General features: G+C 37.2%; 1 protein-coding gene across 6 annotated transcripts in view; it reads left to right on the forward strand.

Annotated features, from left to right (window-relative positions):
- The window catches only part of SUCLG2 (succinate-CoA ligase GDP-forming subunit beta), a 304,560-nt gene that overhangs the window by 139,206 nt on the left and 144,012 nt on the right, over nucleotides 1–21,342 (forward strand). For all 6 annotated transcript variants that reach the window (XM_081245225.1, XM_081245221.1, XM_081245220.1 and 3 more), the window contains 3 exons: nucleotides 1,570–1,666; nucleotides 11,393–11,554; nucleotides 13,933–14,075. In XM_081245225.1, the coding sequence (XP_081101351.1) occupies nucleotides 1,570–1,666; nucleotides 11,393–11,554; nucleotides 13,933–14,075 (402 nt within the window). The remainder of the gene's footprint in view (nucleotides 1–1,569; nucleotides 1,667–11,392; nucleotides 11,555–13,932; nucleotides 14,076–21,342) is intronic.

The raw sequence follows: 21,342 nt of genomic DNA on the forward strand, positions 1-21,342 counted from the left end.
GTTCTGAGGGAGACCCTTGTGTACCTTGGGAATTTTGTATCATGTACATGTACTATCTAGCCAGAAAAAAATAATATTAAAAAATATTCAGTCTTACTCATTATGTTTGTTTATGTCCACTGGCTTTCAAATTAGGATTTAAGGAAGTTTACACATGTATATACAATAAATTACGATAATATGAATTACATACATCTCCAGGAGTTCTTTACTCAATACCAGAACAAAGAAATCACTCCTAGTATTTACCACAGTGAGACTTTATTCTAGGTAATTGGTTATGTAGGTGCTGTGAGAGCAGAGAAGTTTCAGAGTGGACAGCGAGGCAATGCAGAATTCAACAACAGCAGGAAATTGTTGCTACCTGTGTGCTCAAGGGACAGAGTGAGGCGGTGGTATCACTGGACTTTGGGATACAGAAGTTGGGACCCTGGTGGGAATTAAAGCCAGAGGAGACAGAAAGAAAGGGGTAGAAATACCCCTCTATTTCCTTCCTCCCACCTCCTGTCTCTCACCGCTGCTTTCCATTGGCTGAACTGAAGCCAGCTGGCCCAGGAGCCTTGGAAACACAGCCTGAAAGTGTCAGCTCCCTTGATACAGAGTAGAGATGGGGAAAAGCCAGAAACGAATCTGAGGGCAAATAATGCAGGATGGGAACAATGAACAAAAATGTAGCAATGGGAAAACCATGGCTGGGAAATAAGATGGAGCCAAGAATGAGACGGAACCCCAGCATTCAGCCTTCACTGCACATTCTCACTGTGCTGCATCACAGGCTGTGTTCACTGCAGGTGCGAGCTTTCCAGGGTGCTGTCACGCCTCACTTGTGACTCTTCCCCTAGCCCCGGCTCACACAGTGCCAGCCTGCTGCGACATGAGCAGTTAATAAATGTTGGGTGAAAAGAATGAATGAGCGAGTGAATTTCAAGCAGAGTGAGAAAGATGAAGTCAGGGACACAACACCGGGGAAACTGTTGGATATTCTTGCTCTTTGTGGTTTATGCCTTTGGGACAAACTTTTTAGTTTGAACTGTGCTATTTAGTAAGTTTACTGTTTGGGACTTTCATCTTCCTGTTTTGCAACCATTTCCATTAGACACTCAGTAATTGTTTTTTCACAGATTATAGGTTTGGATTGATGAATATAATAACAGTTTTATTCCAGCCTAATAAGGAAAACCTTGTCAATATAAACTCTCGAAATCATGTTTACCTTTTACTTAAATGGAGCTTGTTTGTATTAATGATTGTAGCTCATATGGTGCTATAGCTCACCTAATAGGGACATGATAATTTTCAGAAAGATTAACAATGTTTTTAGGCCATACTGAAAATATTTTGTTTTCTTGATAATGGTATTTCCTGGTGTCTGGAGGAAAGGTGAGCAATTCCTTCTAATGAATAGCAATAGAAATTAAAATAATTATGCTTTTCTGTTTTTCCCTTCAGAAAACCTAACTGAAAATAAAGACATAACTTGCTATTTTTAAGGTTTCATTAATCCAGCAAAATAAATGTGTTTTTTTTTTACTGCTTTCGTGTAATTTCATTTCACTTGATCACATTTAGGCTGCAGATCAAATTAAGAAGCTATATAATCTCTTCCTGAAAATCGATGCTACTCAGGTGGAAGTGAATCCCTTTGGTGAAACTCCAGAAGGACAAGGTAAAAAAAAAAAGAGAGAAAAAACAAATTAATGTAATTATTTATGCAAACTATAAATTGTACAAAAAGACTGTAGCAGCAGCCTTGCATTAATTTCCTTCAGTAATTTAATTTCTGCCATAGTTTCAAATGCTCCCATGATGCAGTTAAAGATTTCAGCCCTTGAGTTTGTTTGTAGCCAAATGCCAAGCCTCCAGGAAAGTTACTTCTTGTTTTATTTAGAAACATCCATCCACCATCACCCCCTAGTTTTCATGCCCCTCACGGCTGCTACAATGGTAAAGATTTAGGTTGGATCAGGAGCCATAGCACTTGGGTGTAATGAATGCACCTGCTTTTATGGAACTGAGACTGTTTGAAGCTTTTTAGTTTACCTAAATCTGCATATAATTTCACCTTGTGTCTCCTGCTGAAGTTATGTCATCAAGGTGAAGCCTCTAGTGCCCCATTGTCAAACTCTTTCCCCTTACTTGGTTAGCAGCTTTCACTTCAGGTGGGAGAAGGAGACATTTTTGTGGAGAAGGTTTTTTCTTCCCATTGGGTACTTGTAGTGTATCAATAACTGTCTTATATCTCAGCACCTACCACCCTTGCACCGTGTCTTGCATACAGCAAGTATTCAGTAAGGTCTTATTAATTTGATAGCAAAAGCTTGAAAATGTGCATGTGTTTATGGTGGGGGGGTGGAATATCAAGGGGGTAGGATAGTGATAATGTAAATTACATGAACCTTGTCTTTTTTTTTTTTTTTTTTTTTGCGGTATGCGGGCCTCTCACTGCTGTGGCCTCTCCCGTTGCGGAGCACAGGCTCCGGACACGCAGGCCCAGTGGCCATGGCTCACGGGCCCAGCCGCTCTGTGGCATGTGGGATCCTCCCGGACCGGGGCACGAACCCGTGTCCCCTGCATCGGCAGGCGGACTGTCAACCACTGCGCCACCAGGGAAGCCCGAACCTTGTCTTTTTTAGTATCTTTCAACACCAGTGTCTTGTTTGCTGCTTAGCATGTTGTGAGCAGACAGTAAATAAGGATTTGCCACTGGACTAATAAATACCCATTATGTGCAAATACAAATAAGTTCTAGACCAGCGTGGATGGTACAGTTTTTTCTCTTTAGTATATTTCAGAGATTGTATAGTCAGACTCAGAAAATTTTAAATACCATGTCCTTGGAACCCAGAGAGGCCTGGGATTGCTGTGTTCCAGCCACATATGTGGGCTAAGCCTCAGTTGTTTTTTGTTTGTTCGTTTGTTTTTGTTTGTAAATCCAAAAAAGTGGGTAAAAATGATACCCATCTTGTAGGGCAGTTGTCTAAATGAGGTGATTAGTGTAAGCATCCAATGTTAGACACAAAATAGGCTGGCCCCTGACATTCATAAAATGTATTCTTCTCAAGGAGTATAGAAGTAGTCCAGGAAAGGTATAGATTTTATATTTGTTTTGTTTTGTTTTGTTTTTTGTTTTTAACGATTTCAGATTAGGACAGGCAAAGAGCTCATGTTTAAGAAACCATTGAAATTAATAGGTTTCATGGTTTACACAAGTGACCACTAGGTAAAATTCTGTGGTTGGTCATTTATAAGCAAACTACCTTTATTCTTAAATATTTGAAAAATTGCATTTGGCTGTAAAATAATCAGTATTTGATATAGAGAGGAGAAGAAAATTGTTTCTGGAACTCATACATCAGGCACTGTGATAAACTTTTATGTGTCTTCTTTTTTTATTGTTTATCATAACTCTGAAAAGTTAGGAGTTATCTCCATTTTATAGAAGATTGAAGAATGAATTTTTCTTCCCATGGGCAGCTAGTTACTGGAGCTGGGATTCAAACCCTTGTCTTTTGGAGTCTGGTGTGCATGTTGATTCTGATACATCAGACTAACTTATGGTGACCTGCCTTATTTTTTATTTTTTCCATCTTAAACTGTTAATTTGCTTTCATCAGAGTGATCTAGAAGTAGTCTCCAATTTGGGGATATCAGTTAAAATTCATGCTGCATTGAGTGGCTGATAATTAAATCCAAGAGAGGAAGTTCAGTTTAAATTCTTAAAGGTCATATATTGCTTTTCAAGCTAATATGCACAAGCAACCTGGTTATTTCATATTAACCAAAAAAATGGAAATTCAGCCATCAAGTGGGATAAAAATGGCATTTTCATTTATCCCTTTGGGAAGTTGTCGGTCACAGATTGTGGTCTGGCAGCAGGGAACAGGGCTACAAGAACCTTTTCCTAGAGAGTGTGTGTAAAACCTCATAAAATCTGAAGTTTTCTTTTTAATTATTAAGAGAAAGGAAAATTATTGAGCTTTTTTGAAGGAATCGTCATAAAATACATTCCATGTATATAGTTCATTAAAACATAAGTCTTATGTGACATTTTTAAGAGCAAAATTATCTTTAGCTATTAATTTGTTCATTGTACCATAAAAGTTCAGCTATTGAATTATAATCACAATTAAATAAGTGTGTTGGTTTATAACTCCTAATGAGCAGTAGTCAAATTAAACCCAATTAGGAAACGTTGATGAATGACCAAATGTACAAATTGATCTTCATCATTGTCACATTTCCCTAAAGCAATCCTTTATTTAGGAGCTATAATATTAGTCATTTCTATCTTAGCAATATTGACAATATTTATAATCAGAATACTTAAATTTTTTCTTTTAGATCAGTAATAGCAAAACATATAACCTTTCCCATTAAAACCTTGACTTAACAATTACTCTTTTAATTTAGAAGTTTAAGAAGCTTGGCATTACACCAATCTTTTTACTTTAAAAAGTTTTAAACTTATTCATTGCACAGTTTCTTTGTAAAAGAATTTCTTCAGTCTTCTATTGCTTGATGAGGAACTTTTTTTTTTTTTTTTTTTTTTATTTATGGCTGTGTTGGGTCTTCGTTTCTGCGCGAGGGCTTTCTCTAGTTGTGGCAAGCGGGGGCCACTCTTCATCGCGGTGCGCGGGCCTCTCACTATCGCGGCCTCTCTTGTTGCGGAGCACAGGCTCCAGACGCGCAGGCTCAGTAATTGTGGCTCACGGGCCCAGTTGCTCCGTGGCATGTGGGATCTTCCCAGACCAGGGCTCGAACCCGTGTCTCCTGCGTTAGCAGGCTGATTCTCAACCACTGCGCCACCAGGGGAGCCCAATGAGGAACATTTTAAAAAATTTCAGATGAATGGTCATATATATGCATAATAGATAACACACGGTAGAAAGAATAGCATTGGCCTTGATAACATCTATGCTGCTAGGTCACCAGTGGGGAATTTTTGGTACACCCCAAGAATGATTTTTTCCAATGTGATTTATAGTCTGATTCAAACAATATAAGTTGGCACTACTGACTGTAATGTAGTTTAGTGACTACTAGTTAGGATTATAATGGTTGTTAGTGACACAAACCTACATCAGCCTAGTTTTTGTTAAAAAGCCCCCTGGGGAGGTGGGTACTTATTTTACTTGTGTTACAGAGAAGTTTAAGGAGTAGACTGGCTTACGGTATGAAGGTAATCAGGGATTCTCTGGTTGCCCAGTGCTGCTTGTCTCTAGCTCAGCGTCTCTGTCAGCCAGCGCCTCTGGAGCTGTCAGCCAAGATGGCTCTCAGTTTTCGTCATTCTCCTCCAGCAACAGTAACAGTCCTTTCAGATGATGCTGATTGGCCCTGCTTGGGTCACATGTGCACACCTAGACCATTCACTGAGCTGGAATCACATGGTGAGAAAAAGGCAGTTTCGCAAAGGAAAAAGAGACATTGAGTTAAAACATGTCTATGAGAATGACAACTTTTATTGAAATGAAAGCAAACAAATAGAAAGAAATGAACTATTTTCCTTGCTTGGCCAATTGCATTGCCAGATTTAATTCATTAAACCTGTAGCCAAGTAAAAAGCAAGGCTTTTTAAAATTTTTAATTATTTACCTATCTTCATTTACTTATTTTGTAAGCCACTGTGAGATTTTATGTCTTATTTCTTTTCATCCCACTGTCAGCCAGATCTGCCTGCACACAGGCTCGTTTCTTTGGTATCTTTAAAACAGTTTCTCATTGGGGAGGGTGGGCATTTTGTTCCCCAGGGGCTGTTTGGCAATGTCTCAACACAATTTTTTACTAAAATATAATTGACATACAGCATTATACTGGTTTCAAGTATACAGTGCAGTGATTTGATTTATATCTATGTCTATCTAGTGAAATGATCACCACAGTGAATCTAGTTAACATCCTTTTTTGCTTGTCACAACTTGGGGTGCAGGATGCTACTTGCTTCTAGTGGGTAGATGCCAGGGATGCCACTAAACATTATACAATGCACAGTGCTGTCCCTGTCATAAGAAAATGATCTCGCTCAATGTTTCAGTAGTCCTGAGGTTAAGAATTCCTGCTCTAAGGCATCTTCATCAGTTGGAGCCCAAATCCATTCACTGAGCTAAAGGAGTTAAACCCAATTTAAAACTATCTGGCCAAGATTCCAAGAGAATTAAGGCTGGGTGATCCAAAGTTAAGTGGCACATCAAATTCCTTTCTTTCTTCAGATTAATTTCCCTAAATAACCACCCTGTTGCTCTGTGTTAGCAAGTGCCCATGTTGTTGGTGGGTGTTTCTCTGTGTTTCTCTCTTTATACACAAGACTATTTTCAAGAACATTCTCAGTTCTCTACCTTCCTCCGAAGCTCCCTCCTGCCTAGTGTCTATTTTTCTCTTTTCACAGCAACTAAAGAAAAGTTCTCAAGAATATACAACTCTTTGAATATTAACATTTAACGGAAAGTGGGCTAATTTGGAAGTATCAGCGTTTTAAAGCCATCTTGGCAAAGCGCATTTCAGTATCACGTTATGGTTATTTATCACAAATCGAATTCAGTACATTGCTTGAAGACAGATTATTTTCCAAAATAATTATGACAAGTCTTATTTCCTGCTGTTTTTTTGTTTCTTTTATGTGTGAGTCTCCCCTCTGTAATGCATTTTTCTTTTGTTTAATTCTATGGCACATTCTGTTAAAACTCTAGGGTCAGAGGCCGCTAACTGCCAGTCACGTTCTCAGTTCTTCATCGAGGTTGTTGAATTAGCAGCTCACAGGATCTCACACCATTAAACAAAACAACAAAAACACCCTATGAATATAAGTACTGCAGCTTTCTTTGATATTTGTTCAGAAGGAAAATTCATTTGTATAATCTATCAAGCATATAACAATATGCTTTTGATGGTGAAAATTGTTTTATAAATATTAATAGGTGTGGTTTTTTCACCCACTTTGTACACAGAATGGCCTTTGTTTGAGTTGAATTTTCTATAGAATTGAGGTTTCATTAATGTGACATTGAAAAGTTTAATATCTGAACCAAGCTCAGCACCTCCAAAACTACATTTTCCATAGTTTATTGTCTTACTAAATGAAAAAGCCAAGGTCTGAGCAAGGAAGTTTATTGTGCTATTGTTGACATAGCCAATCCATTTTTTTAAAACATCTTTATTGGAGTATAATTGCTTTACAATGGTGTGTTAGTTCCTGCTTTATAACAAAGTGAATCAGTTATACGTATACATATATCCCCATATTCCCTCCCTCTTGCGTCTCCCTCCGACCCTCCCTATCCCACCCCTCTAGGTGGTCACAAAGCACCGAGGTGATCTCCCTGTGCTATGCAGCTAGCCATCCATTTCACATGTGGTAGTGTATATATGTCAGTGCTGCTCTCTCACTTGGTTCCAGCTTACCCTTCCCCCTTCCTGTGTCCTCAAGTCCATTCTCTATGTCTGTGTCTGTATTCCTGTCCTGCCCCTAGGATCATCAAAACCATTTTTTTTAATTCCATATATATGTATTAGCATACAGTGTTTGTTTTTCTCTTTCTGACTGACTTCACTCTGTATGACAAACTCTAGGTCCATCCACCTCACTACAAATAACTCAATTTCGTTTCTTTTTATGGCCAAATAATATTCCATCGTATATATGTGCCACATCTTCTTCACCCATTCATCTGTTGGTGGACACTTAGGTTGCTTCCATGTCCTGGCTCTTGTAAATAGTGCTGCAGTGAACATTGTGGTATGTGACTCTTTTTGAATTAGACAATCCATTTTTAACCCACCAGTTATGAAAGTGTACTTGGAGGGGTCTTGCAGGGGGAAATTAGCATATAAGAGTCAATCAGTATTCAGGGATTGATCTACTCCTTCTGTGCAAGCTGAAAGTTTTGGTTTATTTCGTTTGTTATACTTTTTTGTTTTCACACTAGTATGATGAACTTTCCTAAGTTTCTCCTTCACTCATATAAATATGATACCTGTGACTAGTTTTTCAGTTGTTAAAGTAGGATACAAATGGGATGAGAACTGTGGCTTAGCTGGGATTGGCAACCATTTTCTGTAAAGGGCCAGATAGTAAATATTTTGGGGTTTGGGGGCCATTTAAGTCTCTATTGCAGCCACTCATCTCTGCTGTTGTTTTGGGACAGCAACCATAGAGGTGTGTAAATGAATGGTTGTGACTGAATTCCAGTAAAACCGCACTTACAAAAGCAGGCAGTGAGCTGGCCTAAGGGCTGTACTCTGCCAATGCCTGACTTAGAGTCTCACTTGGGGCTGTTTTAGACACATCTATAGCCTCCCTGGCCTTATGCAATGGTGTGGTGTGATTCAAGGATCACCAAAGTCATCTCTTTCATCATCATCCTTTAGGCAAAATCTCCTTCTCTGTCAGTTCCAAAGCCTGAAATGCCAACCATTAAAATCCTTCCTGTGGGAAAATTCTGATGTATTCAGAAGATCGTATTTTTATTGAAAACCATAGGTAACCTGTACATGTGTAAACTCCAGTAGGCATTAGTTTAGATGTACTCTAAACAGCATTCTAGGATTATAAGGGAATGGGACAAAGTACAGGTCATTTTTAGTAATAGGAGGGGAAGAGAATCCTGTAGCCTGGGCCATAAGGACCTATCGTATTTCTGAAGCCCTAAGAAAGCACTGTGCATGTAGAGGATGGCATTGGTAATAATAAAAATAACCAGTGAGTGGCAGCTGTCAGTGAGGCTCAGTGCTTTGCATGCATCCTCCCCTTCCTTCAATACAGTGCAGTAGAAAATACTCTGGTCCCCATTTGACCGACAAGGCCACTGGGCTTAAGAGAGATGATGGACCCCTGGTTAGGAAGTGTGAGAGTTATAATTCATACCCAGGTGTTTTTGATGCCAGGGTCTGCATTAAATGGTCAAGTTCAAGGGAAAACTTTCAGATGATGTAACATTATGAACTGAGATTGTAAGGCAGGAAAGCACTTTGTATGTTTGGGACCATTTTAAAAATATTGAGCAGGTTTAACAAATACGTGTCTAACAAAATCCATGTACCTCCTTAAAATGCTTTATCCCCCCTCCAGCGCCACCCTCCCCAAAAAAGATTTAGGCATTAATGGTGGCAATTTAGTTTTGGATATTTTTCATTACTCCTTAAAGTTGCCTTACTTACTTCCTATTTATGTAGTGTTTTTAATTTCTAAAAGCACTTGGACATACATACATTGACCTAATTATGTTGTTTAATTTTCTCTACAGAGGGAGAACAGTTGGCAAAGGACCATAGTAGATACACCTTTTTTCCTACCTATAGATAACCCTGTCATCCCACAGTCACTATCTTTAGGTCCTAGGTTAACTCTAAAGTTCTCTCAAGGTGATCCCCAAATAGTGAACTCATTTCTGTACTTGGCATACAAATCATATCACGAGAAAAAGAGTCTTTTGAAAATCTGACTTTGCAGGCATTTAGCTGGGACTGCCTTCTGCGCTTTGCATACATATCCATTAATTATGCTGTCTCTCAAGTAGCTTGTAACTGTAGTCTTTGTAAGGGGCAAAGATCAGCCTGGACCTATTTTGATTTACTGGTTTATTAATCTTGACCAAGAATCTTTTTATTTGAAACTCTTCACTTAGGAAGTCAATTTGATAGCATTTGCCCATTCATTCTGAACATGTTGGTTTCAAGTAATCTTGCCAATGAGTAATGGAGGAGCTAAAATTACTAATAAATTAATTAATATATATTTGTAAACCGAATGGAAAGCCAACAATGATGTTGCTTTCCTGTCGATTGTTATACCAGTCATTAATTGCTGAGAAAGTGCTACTGTAGCAAGCAGAGAACATTGGCCAATTCCTTTGGTAATGTAGGAGTCCATCTTTAAGATTTCAGTATTCTGGAAAGTAATTACTCATATTTGCTCTGTATATTCACAGTGTGTGGGTAAAGGGGTTGGACATTTTGTGGCAACACAGAGGACACAGGCAGACATTAAATTCCATTTAAGATTCTCCCTTGTCATTCAGTGCTACTTTAAGTAATTTGTGGTTTGGACTTTTACTTATGCTGAGAATTCTTAGATGTTAATATGACAATTCTGCACAGATTTGTACCAAAGTGCTCAATTACTGTGGTAGAGAGACCCTTGGAAAAAACCTCTACCTGGGGTCTTTAACTCCAGGATGCTACAATATAACGATATTTTCTTTTCATAGGAAGCAAGTGGGACTAACAGACCATGGTCATTACTTTAGAGTGAAATATATGAAGGTGGTTCTTTCCCTGTCATGAGTTAGGTGCCTATCAGCAATGCTGGAGGAGAACGGGTAATATCTAAATTCATGGTCAGAGATCCCTGCCTGTCGATATCCCAAGCAGGATAAAGGAAGGTTATGATGGAATGTCATCATAGATAATTACTTTCTACTCTAAGGGATGTAATAAAAGAGATCAGATCCAAGACACCAAACACACCACCCGTCCCCACTGCAGTCGCTACCTGATTGTACATGTGGAAGATCTGTAAATCAAGGAAAATTCTGTGGTCCCTCCCTGTCGCTGAGTGAGTTTCACTGTGTCCAGGGCTCCTAGCCAGTAAAAAGAGTTAGAGATTTCTGCCAGCACCAGTGCGTGGAGACAGTGGTGCTAATTAATGCCTGGCAGCATTCCATTGTAACTGACTAGTCTTGGTCTCTTAATGTTTTGTATCTTGAATCACAAGAGTTATAAGATGGTCCTGCTTACATCAAGATGATGGTCTAGTTTTAGCAGACCCCAGAGTAAGTGTATCAGCAGTCTAGGGATTGTTGTTTCCATTTTTCAAATAAGAAAACTGAGGTCCAGATTTTTATCAAAGTTACAGATTTAGTTAAGGATCAAATAATTTTAAAAATCTATTGATTCTGGCCTGGTGTTCTTTCCACTATATCTTCTAGACATATTAGTAAGGATACTGATTAAATAAAAACTTCACTTTGCAACATCAAAAGAAGGACATAGGGGGACAGCGTTAAGCGTTATTGTCTAGTATCTCCTTGCGTTGAAGTGAAAGGTTAAATACTAAAAATAAGAACTGTAATAAAAATTGCAAATCAAATCTGTATGTAGCTATGCCAGTCTGTAGCTTTTAATGAGTAATGGTAACTTACATTGTTATTTTATAGAAACCAACATATAAATCATTATGCTTTTTTTTAGGATGTAAGTCCCTTGAAAGCAGGGACCATGTCATATTTGTCTTTGTAGCCTTAAAGTTTAAAGGTCGAGAAAGCCATAACAGCTTCTCCTGCCTGAAGCATGAGAAAAAATGACAATTTTTGACTTTCTTTCACCTGCACTTGTCAGCCTGAAGAACTTAATTTATAGATCCTTAGGAGATATTTAGGTATCTTTCTTTTTTCTTTATTAGTTGTCTGTTTTGATGCCAAGATAAACTTTGATGACAATGCAGAATTCCGACAAAAGGACATATTTGCTATGGACGACAAATCAGAGAATGAACCCATTGAAAATGAAGCTGCCAAATATGATCTAAAATACATAGGACTGGACGGGAACATTGCCTGCTTTGGTAAGAAAGCAGTTATATCAAAAGAATGATTTGTGGATTTTTGCAGAATTTAGGGCCCCTTGGTTTCTGAAATGTTATTTCCCAAAAGCAGGTAAACATGAGAGTTTTGTAGCCAAAAACTCTTAAGAAACAACCCAAAATTTCTTCCCAAAGTTCATTTTGGCTGGTGGTCACCAGTTTAAAGCAGGGTTTCTCACTTCTGGCACTATGAACATTTGGGGTTGGATAATTCTTGACTGTGGGGCGCTTTCCTGTGCTGCATTGTCACCAGTTGTGACAACCAGAAATGTCTCCAGACATTACCTTTTGGTAAGCACAATCACCCCAGTTGAGGACCACAACATTAAAGTATTTCAGTTAAACTTTGATTAGTAAAGGTCAGAACTTCTGCTACTCTAGTCAGTGTTAATACGCTAGGAATTATTCTGAAATTTGGGTTTAAGATAAATTGCTTTCTTAGAGGAAGTAGAAGAGAATGAATACTTTAATCATTATACTAAAGTTTCAGGTGCTGTGAAAACCAAATGATAAAATGCTTACTCCAACTCCATTATGTCAGTTTATTAATAAGACAGTTGATTTTATCATAGTAATCTAAATTTGTAAAATTGGCTTATTAGCAGAGATAAAGATGGGTCTATAGAGGCAATACAATTTCTGCATTGTCCATAGTATATGGTACTGAGATTTATACACTTCTCCTTTTCTGGTGGAAGCAATTCATTGCACTTGAAACCGAGGTCTTAATCTCAATGGAATTAAAATAAAAAAGATTTGTAGCTCATTAAACCAGCAGTATCATTATATTTAGAACTGAACAGACCTCATCCAGTAGTTTGCTGTTCAATACAATAGAAAATGACACCCAATTACAAGTGATACCAAAGGCTCTTGCTTTGTTTTGGAGCAGAAACTCTAATGTACCAGATCACTCACATCATTCTGATCTTGATAAGTTAATATGCTCTCAATATTTGTAGGCGTTTAGAAAGGGGAAAGATATAATGGTGTGTTTAGAGCAAATTAAATACATATTCTTCGTAGCCTCTATAGGAGTGTGCATGATTTGGCCAAGGTAGCAGTCTCATAAGCTACAATTAACACATTTCACATTGTTTTAAGATCATATATAAATGATTTTTATTTTAGTTGTCCCAGACTTAATTAAATTAGTCACAGTTTATAGGCTTACCTGAGGAATTCAGAGGTCAGAAAAAGTGAAAGGTACTTTACCTGGAGAGTTTCTGCTGTGTTCAGCACTTTTTTTGGCACTTTCTAACTTAAGGAAAGCAATTTCCTATAATTAAACTTAAGAAGCAAAGGAAGTGCAGTTGATCAGTAAAACTTCGCCCTGGAAAATAAGAATTTTTATGTTAAAACTCTTTCTTTGGTTTCTTAAAAAAAAGCTACTAGGATGTTGGCAACATTTTGGTTCTAGTTTTAATGATCAGGTTGCTAGTGAACATTTCTTGTATTAATTTGAAACAGGAACAGGGGTTAGGAATATTGTTTTGATGCTGTAATTTGTTCATTTGCTTTCTAAGTTTCTCAGAGAACGCTTAAACATGCATGGTTGCGCTAAGTGTAAAAAAGTGTGGAGTCCTATTAAAGTTGGGATCCCTGTGGTTCAACCCCAGAGGGATGCCACATTTAAAGGAGCATATTCTCAACAAGCAAAAAATTGAAAGAATCACATTCTTTACTCAAATCTCTTAAAGAATATTAAAAAGAATGTAATTCATAAGCTCTAGCAGCTTTTCACATCCTTTTTCCTCTCTTTCCCAGTTCTCTTAAACTCCGTACTTTTAAAATCTGTACTTTCCAGAACCTAAAACTCCTTCCTCTACTTATAGTCCAAATTTATTACTTACTTAAGCTCTTCCCTTCTTTGTGTTTCCCAGATTGATTTAACTTCTCAATAAATCCTTCTTCCCATTCCCAGGTCTTTTTTGTTTATTCTTTGTATGCACATTTCCTGATTCTTCTTTTTTTTTTTTTTTTTTTTGCGGTACACGGGCCTCTCACTGTTGTGGCCTCTCCCGTTGCGGAGCACAGGCTCCGGACGCGCAGGCTCAGCGGCCATGGCTCACGGGCCCAGCCGCTCCACGGCATGTGGGATCTTCCCGGACCGGGGCACGAACCCGTGTCACCTGCATCGGCAGGCGGACTCTTAACCACTGCGCCACCAGGGAAGCCCGACAGTCCTGATTATTCTTAAAGTCTATGAATTTATCTGGTTGAATAGAATTCCAAGCAGGGTGGAAACTGGCCTAGTAAAGTCAGGGTTCTCTTTTAGCAATATGGGGGAGGGACAAAATTTATGCACCCTTTCATGTTGTTAAATTTATCCTGTCTTGTGTGCCATTTGCATTTCACAGTGAATGGTGCTGGACTCGCCATGGCTACCTGTGACATCATTTTCCTGAATGGTGGGAAGCCAGCCAACTTCTTGGATCTTGGTGGTGGTGTAAAGGAATCTCAAGTATATCAAGCATTCAAATTACTCACAGCTGATCCTAAGGTAACTTCTCTCTTTGTAGGGGAGATTGCACGGTGTAATGATTTCTCACCTTCAAGATCTACCTTGTTCCTGCTGCTATGGGTTAATAAGCCAACCCATGTACTTTGCAGCCCCAGGTGCAAATCCTGCCTTATATCCCATTGGAATGCATAATGGTTTAAATCATCTGGGTGAAAAGCTTATAAGTGCCCCTAGGATTTTATTTCAGGGTATGTGATACAAAGTTCTGGGAGGTAGAAGGAAATTTTTTTAAAAAGTGTAGTGTAAATAATGAAACACTGGTTGGCATGAAATATTTTTTGGGTCCTTCACACTGACGCGATTAGTTCTACGCTTATGTGACTTAGAGAGGACTGAGTCTCAGATTCCTTTCATAAAGATGCTGAAGATATTATAAGATTAAGACAGAAGAAAGTTACAGGCTTATAATATCATATATTACTGGAAAATAATGACCCCACCTCCTTCTATATGCTTTTCAATTTTCATCTCTGACAATTACAGATGTTACAGTTCGTAAGATATGCTCTAAGTAGCATATAATGTTGTTTCATGGGCATCTTCTTAACTAGAATGTAGCTATCATACTCATGCTAGGTGCATAGAAGGTATTCAGTAAATATTTAATCAGTTTAAATACCAGTATGGTTTGTTTCCATTGTAGGTATTCAGTTGTCTATGATAACATGATTTAGGTGGATATTATTATATTGAAAAGACTAATATTTTTTGAATATCTGATATATGTCATTTAATTCTCTTCACAATTCTTTGGGGTAATGTATATAGCACAACCATATGATTGTAAACTTTATTTGAGAATCATTATCTTAATATTGTTAATATGTGACACATTCTCTTGGTTCCTGACATATCTGAAGACATGGGAAATCTGAACCATCACTAAGAAAATCATGAATGAAAACAATATCAGATTCTTTTTAAAGAAATGTTGTCTGAACTTAATATGGAAGCTTCCCACTCATAAATAGACTGGCATTTTGGGTCTCATGTGCACGCAGTTTTGTCTTAGGTTAGTAGTATGCTTGTCTGTTTTCATTATGACTTAGTTGGTAACCTTATGTTTTTGTTGTCTTTTCCTTCTGATTCACATACACACACATAAAATTGTTAAACATTATTAGCAACCTATCTTCATTGCTCCAGGGTTGTTCAGGAATAGCAAAGTCACTGAAGTCCAAAGTCACCCAGCCGTGAAGTGTCTGCAGTTGACTTTTCTGTTTACAGAAGCACCTCGTTTTCATTGGTTAAGTAGGAATATTATCAGAGGCTCTGTAATCATTTATTAATTCATTTATCCCTCCTTCCTACTCCTTTCTAAGGGAAGAATAATTTTTATCCCAGAGATTTTCAAACCAATTGAAATCTGTAAATACCATGGACATAATACAGAGCTCTTTAAACTGCTTGAACTACAAAGTACCCAGAGGACAGGGAACTGTAATGAAATACTGTACATTTAGTGAAACTCAGTGCTGAGAATTAAAGAGAACCATCAAAGGATTAAATCTAACAGGACAATCATTGCATTTTCTTTGGAATATCTTTTCTTAGGGGCTGATCCTGAATTTTAATTTCATAAAAGTACAGGAAGGGAATGAAAAATCACTTGGAGAGCTTTTTTTGTTTTTGTTTTTGAAAAAAAAAATCTCTTCAAAAACGTTGACTTTACCCTATAGAATATTTTCAAATGCTTAGAGTATTTAAACTTTTTTGAGATTTGACTGTCATCTTGTATAGATAAAGGTATGTGGGAGTTATTTTATTTTTCTCATGCTATATCAGGAAAATGCATGCTTGGCTCATCTCACAGTACATTTTCCAAATCTTGAAATTTCAAAGCCCGTTAAAAAGCATAGAAATGTAATGGGTATTTTCAGTCCTGGCACTGTGTCACAGATTTGAGAGAACAGAGGCTAAAAAATAGTATAGATGAATTGATTTCATCTTGCAAGGAAATTGGTTATACTTCTGGAAGTAATTATTTCAAGTAGAACCCCATCCATTTGCCCAGAAGTAGAGATTCCCCAGTGCCCAAAGCTGATTATTTCAAAGGTATTGATTTTTTTGTTAGATATAAGGATTAGTCAGTTGAATACACTAAAACTCAAAATTACAAAAGGCCTGTTGTTGTTAAACTTAAATCAACTGATACTAACAACTACTTGTTTGTTATATGTACAAGCTAATTCTATCGATCAAGTAATAGGCATCAGCATTCAAGAAAAATATTATGGATTGGCATATGTTTCCACTCCTAATGTCAGCCATGGAGCTGAGACTTGTGTTTCTTTCACTTGACTATTAGCCCAAATGCTGATTTTCATTGGGACCTAACACACATACCTTTATAACTGATCTGTTCCTAATATATATGAAGTGAAGTTCCTTTGCCAAACTGTCTAAAACAAGAGTGTTTACTAGATAGCTTTCTAAACTGGATTCCCATGAAGTGTATCATTAAATATTTTATAATTCTCTTATTTGCCAGCTGGGCTTGAGATGAGAGAAAGGTTTGTTTCATTTCTCAGATTCACTCATATTTATGTAGCAGTGGTCCACATCATTATTGCTGTATAGTATTCTATTGTATGACTCTGCAAGAACAAATAGAGTTTGTTCTGCTGGTGGTAGAATAGATATGATCTCACCCTCATCATTTTAACTTCCAGGATTCTAAACATTAGTGTTCCTAAGATCACAGGGAGTAAAACTGATATAAAATAAAAAGTAGGAGTAGGATTTTGTGGTAATCTATAAAGAATTTGAACACATTTAAAGGAGAAACACTATCAAGAACGTTAGCCTTACGTTTTTGTTTTCCTGATTGGTGCTTTGGCTTTTGTTTCTAATTTTAAGTTTAGAATTCCAAAGGTGTAGAAAATGAGTGCAGCAACATCTGGAGTATGTAAAACATCTTGCATAAATGAATTAAAGAAAAAGATGGTTGATATGAATCTCAACAGTAACCTCGACTGTATTGTCCAAAGTTAAGCAAATTTGTCGCCCTCTGGAGGCCTGATTTTGAAAAGCAGTCGCATATGATTGGCATTAGTGAAGTCACTTCACTTGATTTGACTGTGCTTCTTGGTTTAGATCCAACTTAGAGTCAAATTTTCAAAGCCCTTTAAATGTCTAGAAAGAAATGTGCTGTATAAGCACCAAATACTCGTTTAAGAAGGAAGGGATTCTTGGTGGGGCTCTGGTGCCACGCAGCCTGAGTTGCAGTCCTGTCTCTAACATGTATTGGCTGTGGGACCTTGGGCATGTCATTTAACTTTTTTGTGTCTTGGTTTCCTCTTTTATAAAATGGAGATAATAACAGTACTTACTACCTCAGAGTGTTACTTTATTGCATGAATTGAGATACACACATTTCCAATTTAAAGGGGCAATAATTTCACATGACAGTACCATCTAAAAATTTAATAAACTTTTATTAAAAGTATAACTTACATGGAGGACACTATACAAATCTTAAGTATATAGTTTGATGAATTATGACAAAGTGAACATACCCGTGGAACCTCTGACCACATCAAGAAATAGGACCTGGCCAGCATCATGGCCTGAATGTTTGTATTTTCTCATAATTTATATGTTGAAATCCTACCCCACAATGTGATGGTATGAGGAGGTAGAGCCTTTGGGAGGGAATTAGATCATGAGGGTAGAGCCCTCATGAATGGGATTAGTGCCCTTATAAAAGAGACCCCAGAGAGCTCTCCCACCTCTTCCACTGTGTGAGGACATAGCTGGAAGTTGGCCACCTGTATACCAGTAAGTGGCCACTGAATCTGCTGGTGCCTTGATCTTGGACTTGCCAGCCTCCAGAATTGTGAGAAATAAATGTTTGTTGTTTAAACCACTCAGTCTATGGTAGTTTGTTATAGCAGCCTGAATGGACTAAGACAGTCACCATCCCAATAGCCCCTTAAGCCTCCCCACTATCCTCCCCCTACCCTTCTTTCTTCCCAAAGGTAACAGTCTCCTAACTTCTAATATCAAAGATTTGTTTTGCCTGGTTTTGAGCATAATACAAATGGAATCATACATTGTATACACTTTTGTATTTGCCATTCTTCACTTGACTTTTATTTCTCAGATCCACTCATATTTTATGTAGCAGTGGTCCACTTATCATTATTGCTGTATAGTATTCTATTGTATGACTCTGCAAGAACTTTTCTGTCATCTTCTATTGATAGACATTTGTGTGATTCTTATGTTTGACTATTATGAATAATGTTGCTGTGAACATTCTCATACATGTCATTTGGAGCATATTTTTGATACTTGGAACTAAAATTTCTGGGTAATAGGGCATGCATATACTCAGCTTAAATCGGTACTGCCAAACAGTTCTCTAGATGTGGCAATTTACATTCTCATAGGCGTGTGTGGGAAGTCCAATTTCTCCACACCCTCATCAACATTTTAGTCGTTCTGGTAGGTGTGAGGTAGTATCTTATTGTGGTTTAATGCCTTTCCCTCATGTATTTATTAGCTACTTGAATATACTCTTTCAACTTCTGTCACCTCATGTATAAAGTAGACCTGAAAATAATACCCCAAAGCACTGTATTATTATCACCTAAGATATATGTGGGAGTACTTGACAAACCTTTTTAAACCATGATGAAAACTTTAGTTTGTGTTGGTTTTTTTTTTTTTTTGAGTGTTCATTTTGATTATCATTTTAAAGGCTTAGATTTAGAATTACTGAAACAGTTGGGGAATAAATGGTCATCTACAGAAATGGGAGCTGTCTGAAACAGTTCATTGTCACCAGTGTTACTGCCTGGGTTATTTTGAAATTGATGAAATGTGTAAGCAATTCAGTAGCTTGCAGTGATTCTCCCTTCAGACAACCAAGAAAACACAGTTTAATAAAGGGAGGATTAAATTCATGTTTGGGAGAACCACAAAATATAATTTGGTATAATTTTGAGGAGAGGCCAGCTGTTTTAGCTCTGTGGTAAGTGCTTGAAAAGTCTTTAGAATTTGAGGCCAGGGACATAAAACTGCACACTGTATTTTTGGTAAAGGGTTTATGCAAAGGCCTTAAGTTGTAATAAATGTTTTAGAATTAATACATACTAAATGCCTCATGTATTGTTGATTATCTATATTTAAGAACAACAGTATCCTCTTTTTCTCTTATATACATGCTTATATCAGAGGCATGAAGAAAAACTTGTTTTATTACATGCCACATGTATTTGCTGAAATGCCTTATCTGCAAGGGTATATTTATTTTGGGGGTTAATAGAACTCTTTAGGGATTCATTTTCAAATATAATGTCCAATATATTTTAAATATGAGCGATATTTTTGAGATGATTATCCTGCATCTCCATTCTTACAGGCCAGTTTGAAAACAAATTTTACTTTCATATAAAGTCGAAAAGCAGCCATTCTTTATGGTGATCATCAACCTGATAGCCTACTCTGAAAAGAATAAAAATGTTTTTGTACTTCTCAATTTGTAACCTGTCATTTGGTTTCCCCTTCCCCTTAGGATAGCCTCTCATTTAAGGTAACCACTGTGCATACACTGGAGAGTGGAAAACCATCCTCCCTGGGCTCATTTCTTTTCACAGTGGTTTTCCTACTGTCATGAATTCATAAATGCTGATTTTGCATTTCTTTTCCTGATGTCCATTTATCCCAAATTTCCAAGACTGTCAGGCCCTCTATGCCCAACTTACTTGCCAATACTGTAAGAGCCAGGCCCTGGCTCTTACAGTATTGGCTCTTCCGTATCTCACACATGATCAGTATGTCTGATAGCTACCGCATTTTCAAAGCATCTCTAATGGAACACTCTAAATCTCTTTTCATGCTCCTTGCTGACATAGTCTCAGAAATAAATAAAAAATAATAGTTGTATGCTTTGCTCTGCTTCTCAAAATTCAGATTTTAATACGCCTTACTTTGTTTTGTGGTAAGTGATTTAAAGAATTTAACAGACTTTGGGATATTTTAGCAAATTTTATGATTAGTCCCAGCATGCTCAGTAATTCATTATGAATCCTGTATGGAGAGGCCTTTGTAGATTGTTAAAGAGAAATGGACCACTAATCAAATTATAATATCATATAGGTTGGAAATAATATATACTTATTACAAGAGTTAGGATTTTTTTTCTTCTTAATGTTATTGCATTGAGAAAACAAGTAGTTGAACTCAGCAATTAGAAAATAGTGTATTTCCTAACAAGTTGATCAAATAATGACCAGGATTAATGTCAAGCATCTCTGAATCTTAAGAATCATCTTATCATGGTAGAGTGATCAAGGCAGTTTTACTATTATTATTTTTGAGGTATTGTTTTAGAATCCAAATTGGCTGGTAGAGGAATCACTGGATGTGGAGAGTGAACTTAGTAAAATTATTCTGGAGAACAAGGTTAAAAACCTTTGAACTGTGAAGACCTCTGATTCTTCTGCTCTGCAGAGGTGAACTGTAGTCTGGTGGGATGAGCACCAGTGGGTTCAGGAGATTGAAGACACTGAATCCTCTTTCTTCTTCCCTCCATGCTGCCCCCACCCACTGTCAGAGAATTAGGAGTGAGTGTCTCATTCCTAAATGAGCAACATGTCCATATGGGCTTGCTGAAGAAATTGGCTTGACTCACAGTGGCTTTCTACATAGTGTTCTGTCTTTGTTTTAGGGTATTTTATTAAGCAGCATCCCTTTTCCCCTAATTATTAAATTAGGGAAATGTAAAACAGAAAAGTACAAAAATACATTAAATTACATGTACATAGACTTTTTAATGAATAATATAGTATAGCATTTTTGACAAAACTAGTATCAATATAACTGACACTATTATATAGTATGCTTTTTTCACTTTGTATGTACCTTTTGCCTGTCTTTTTGCAGTACTCTACAACATCCTCAGTGGCTAAATAGTATTCACTTTTATAGATATATGTTTACTTAACCAGTCCTCTGTTATTTGGTATTCAGGGTGTTTCCGACTAAAAATAATGCTCCTGTGGACCTCCTTGTTTTCATAACTTTACAAACAGGTCAGATTATTTACATAAGATGAATGTTGAGAAGCATGAGTGTAAAAATGTATGCAGAGGTTAAGTTTTTTACACTTACTGCCAAATTATTTCAATACTAGTTGAAGGAACATAGAGAGTTTTCATCAAATAAGTTTTCCTACATCCTGACCATCATTACTGTGACTCTTTACTATCATGAGAGGTAACATTGTAAATTATTTTTC

This window comes from Mesoplodon bidens (genome assembly GCF_964165515.1).
Source record: "Mesoplodon bidens genome assembly, chromosome: 10".
In the NCBI taxonomy this organism is placed as follows: domain Eukaryota; kingdom Metazoa; phylum Chordata; class Mammalia; order Artiodactyla; family Ziphiidae; genus Mesoplodon; species Mesoplodon bidens.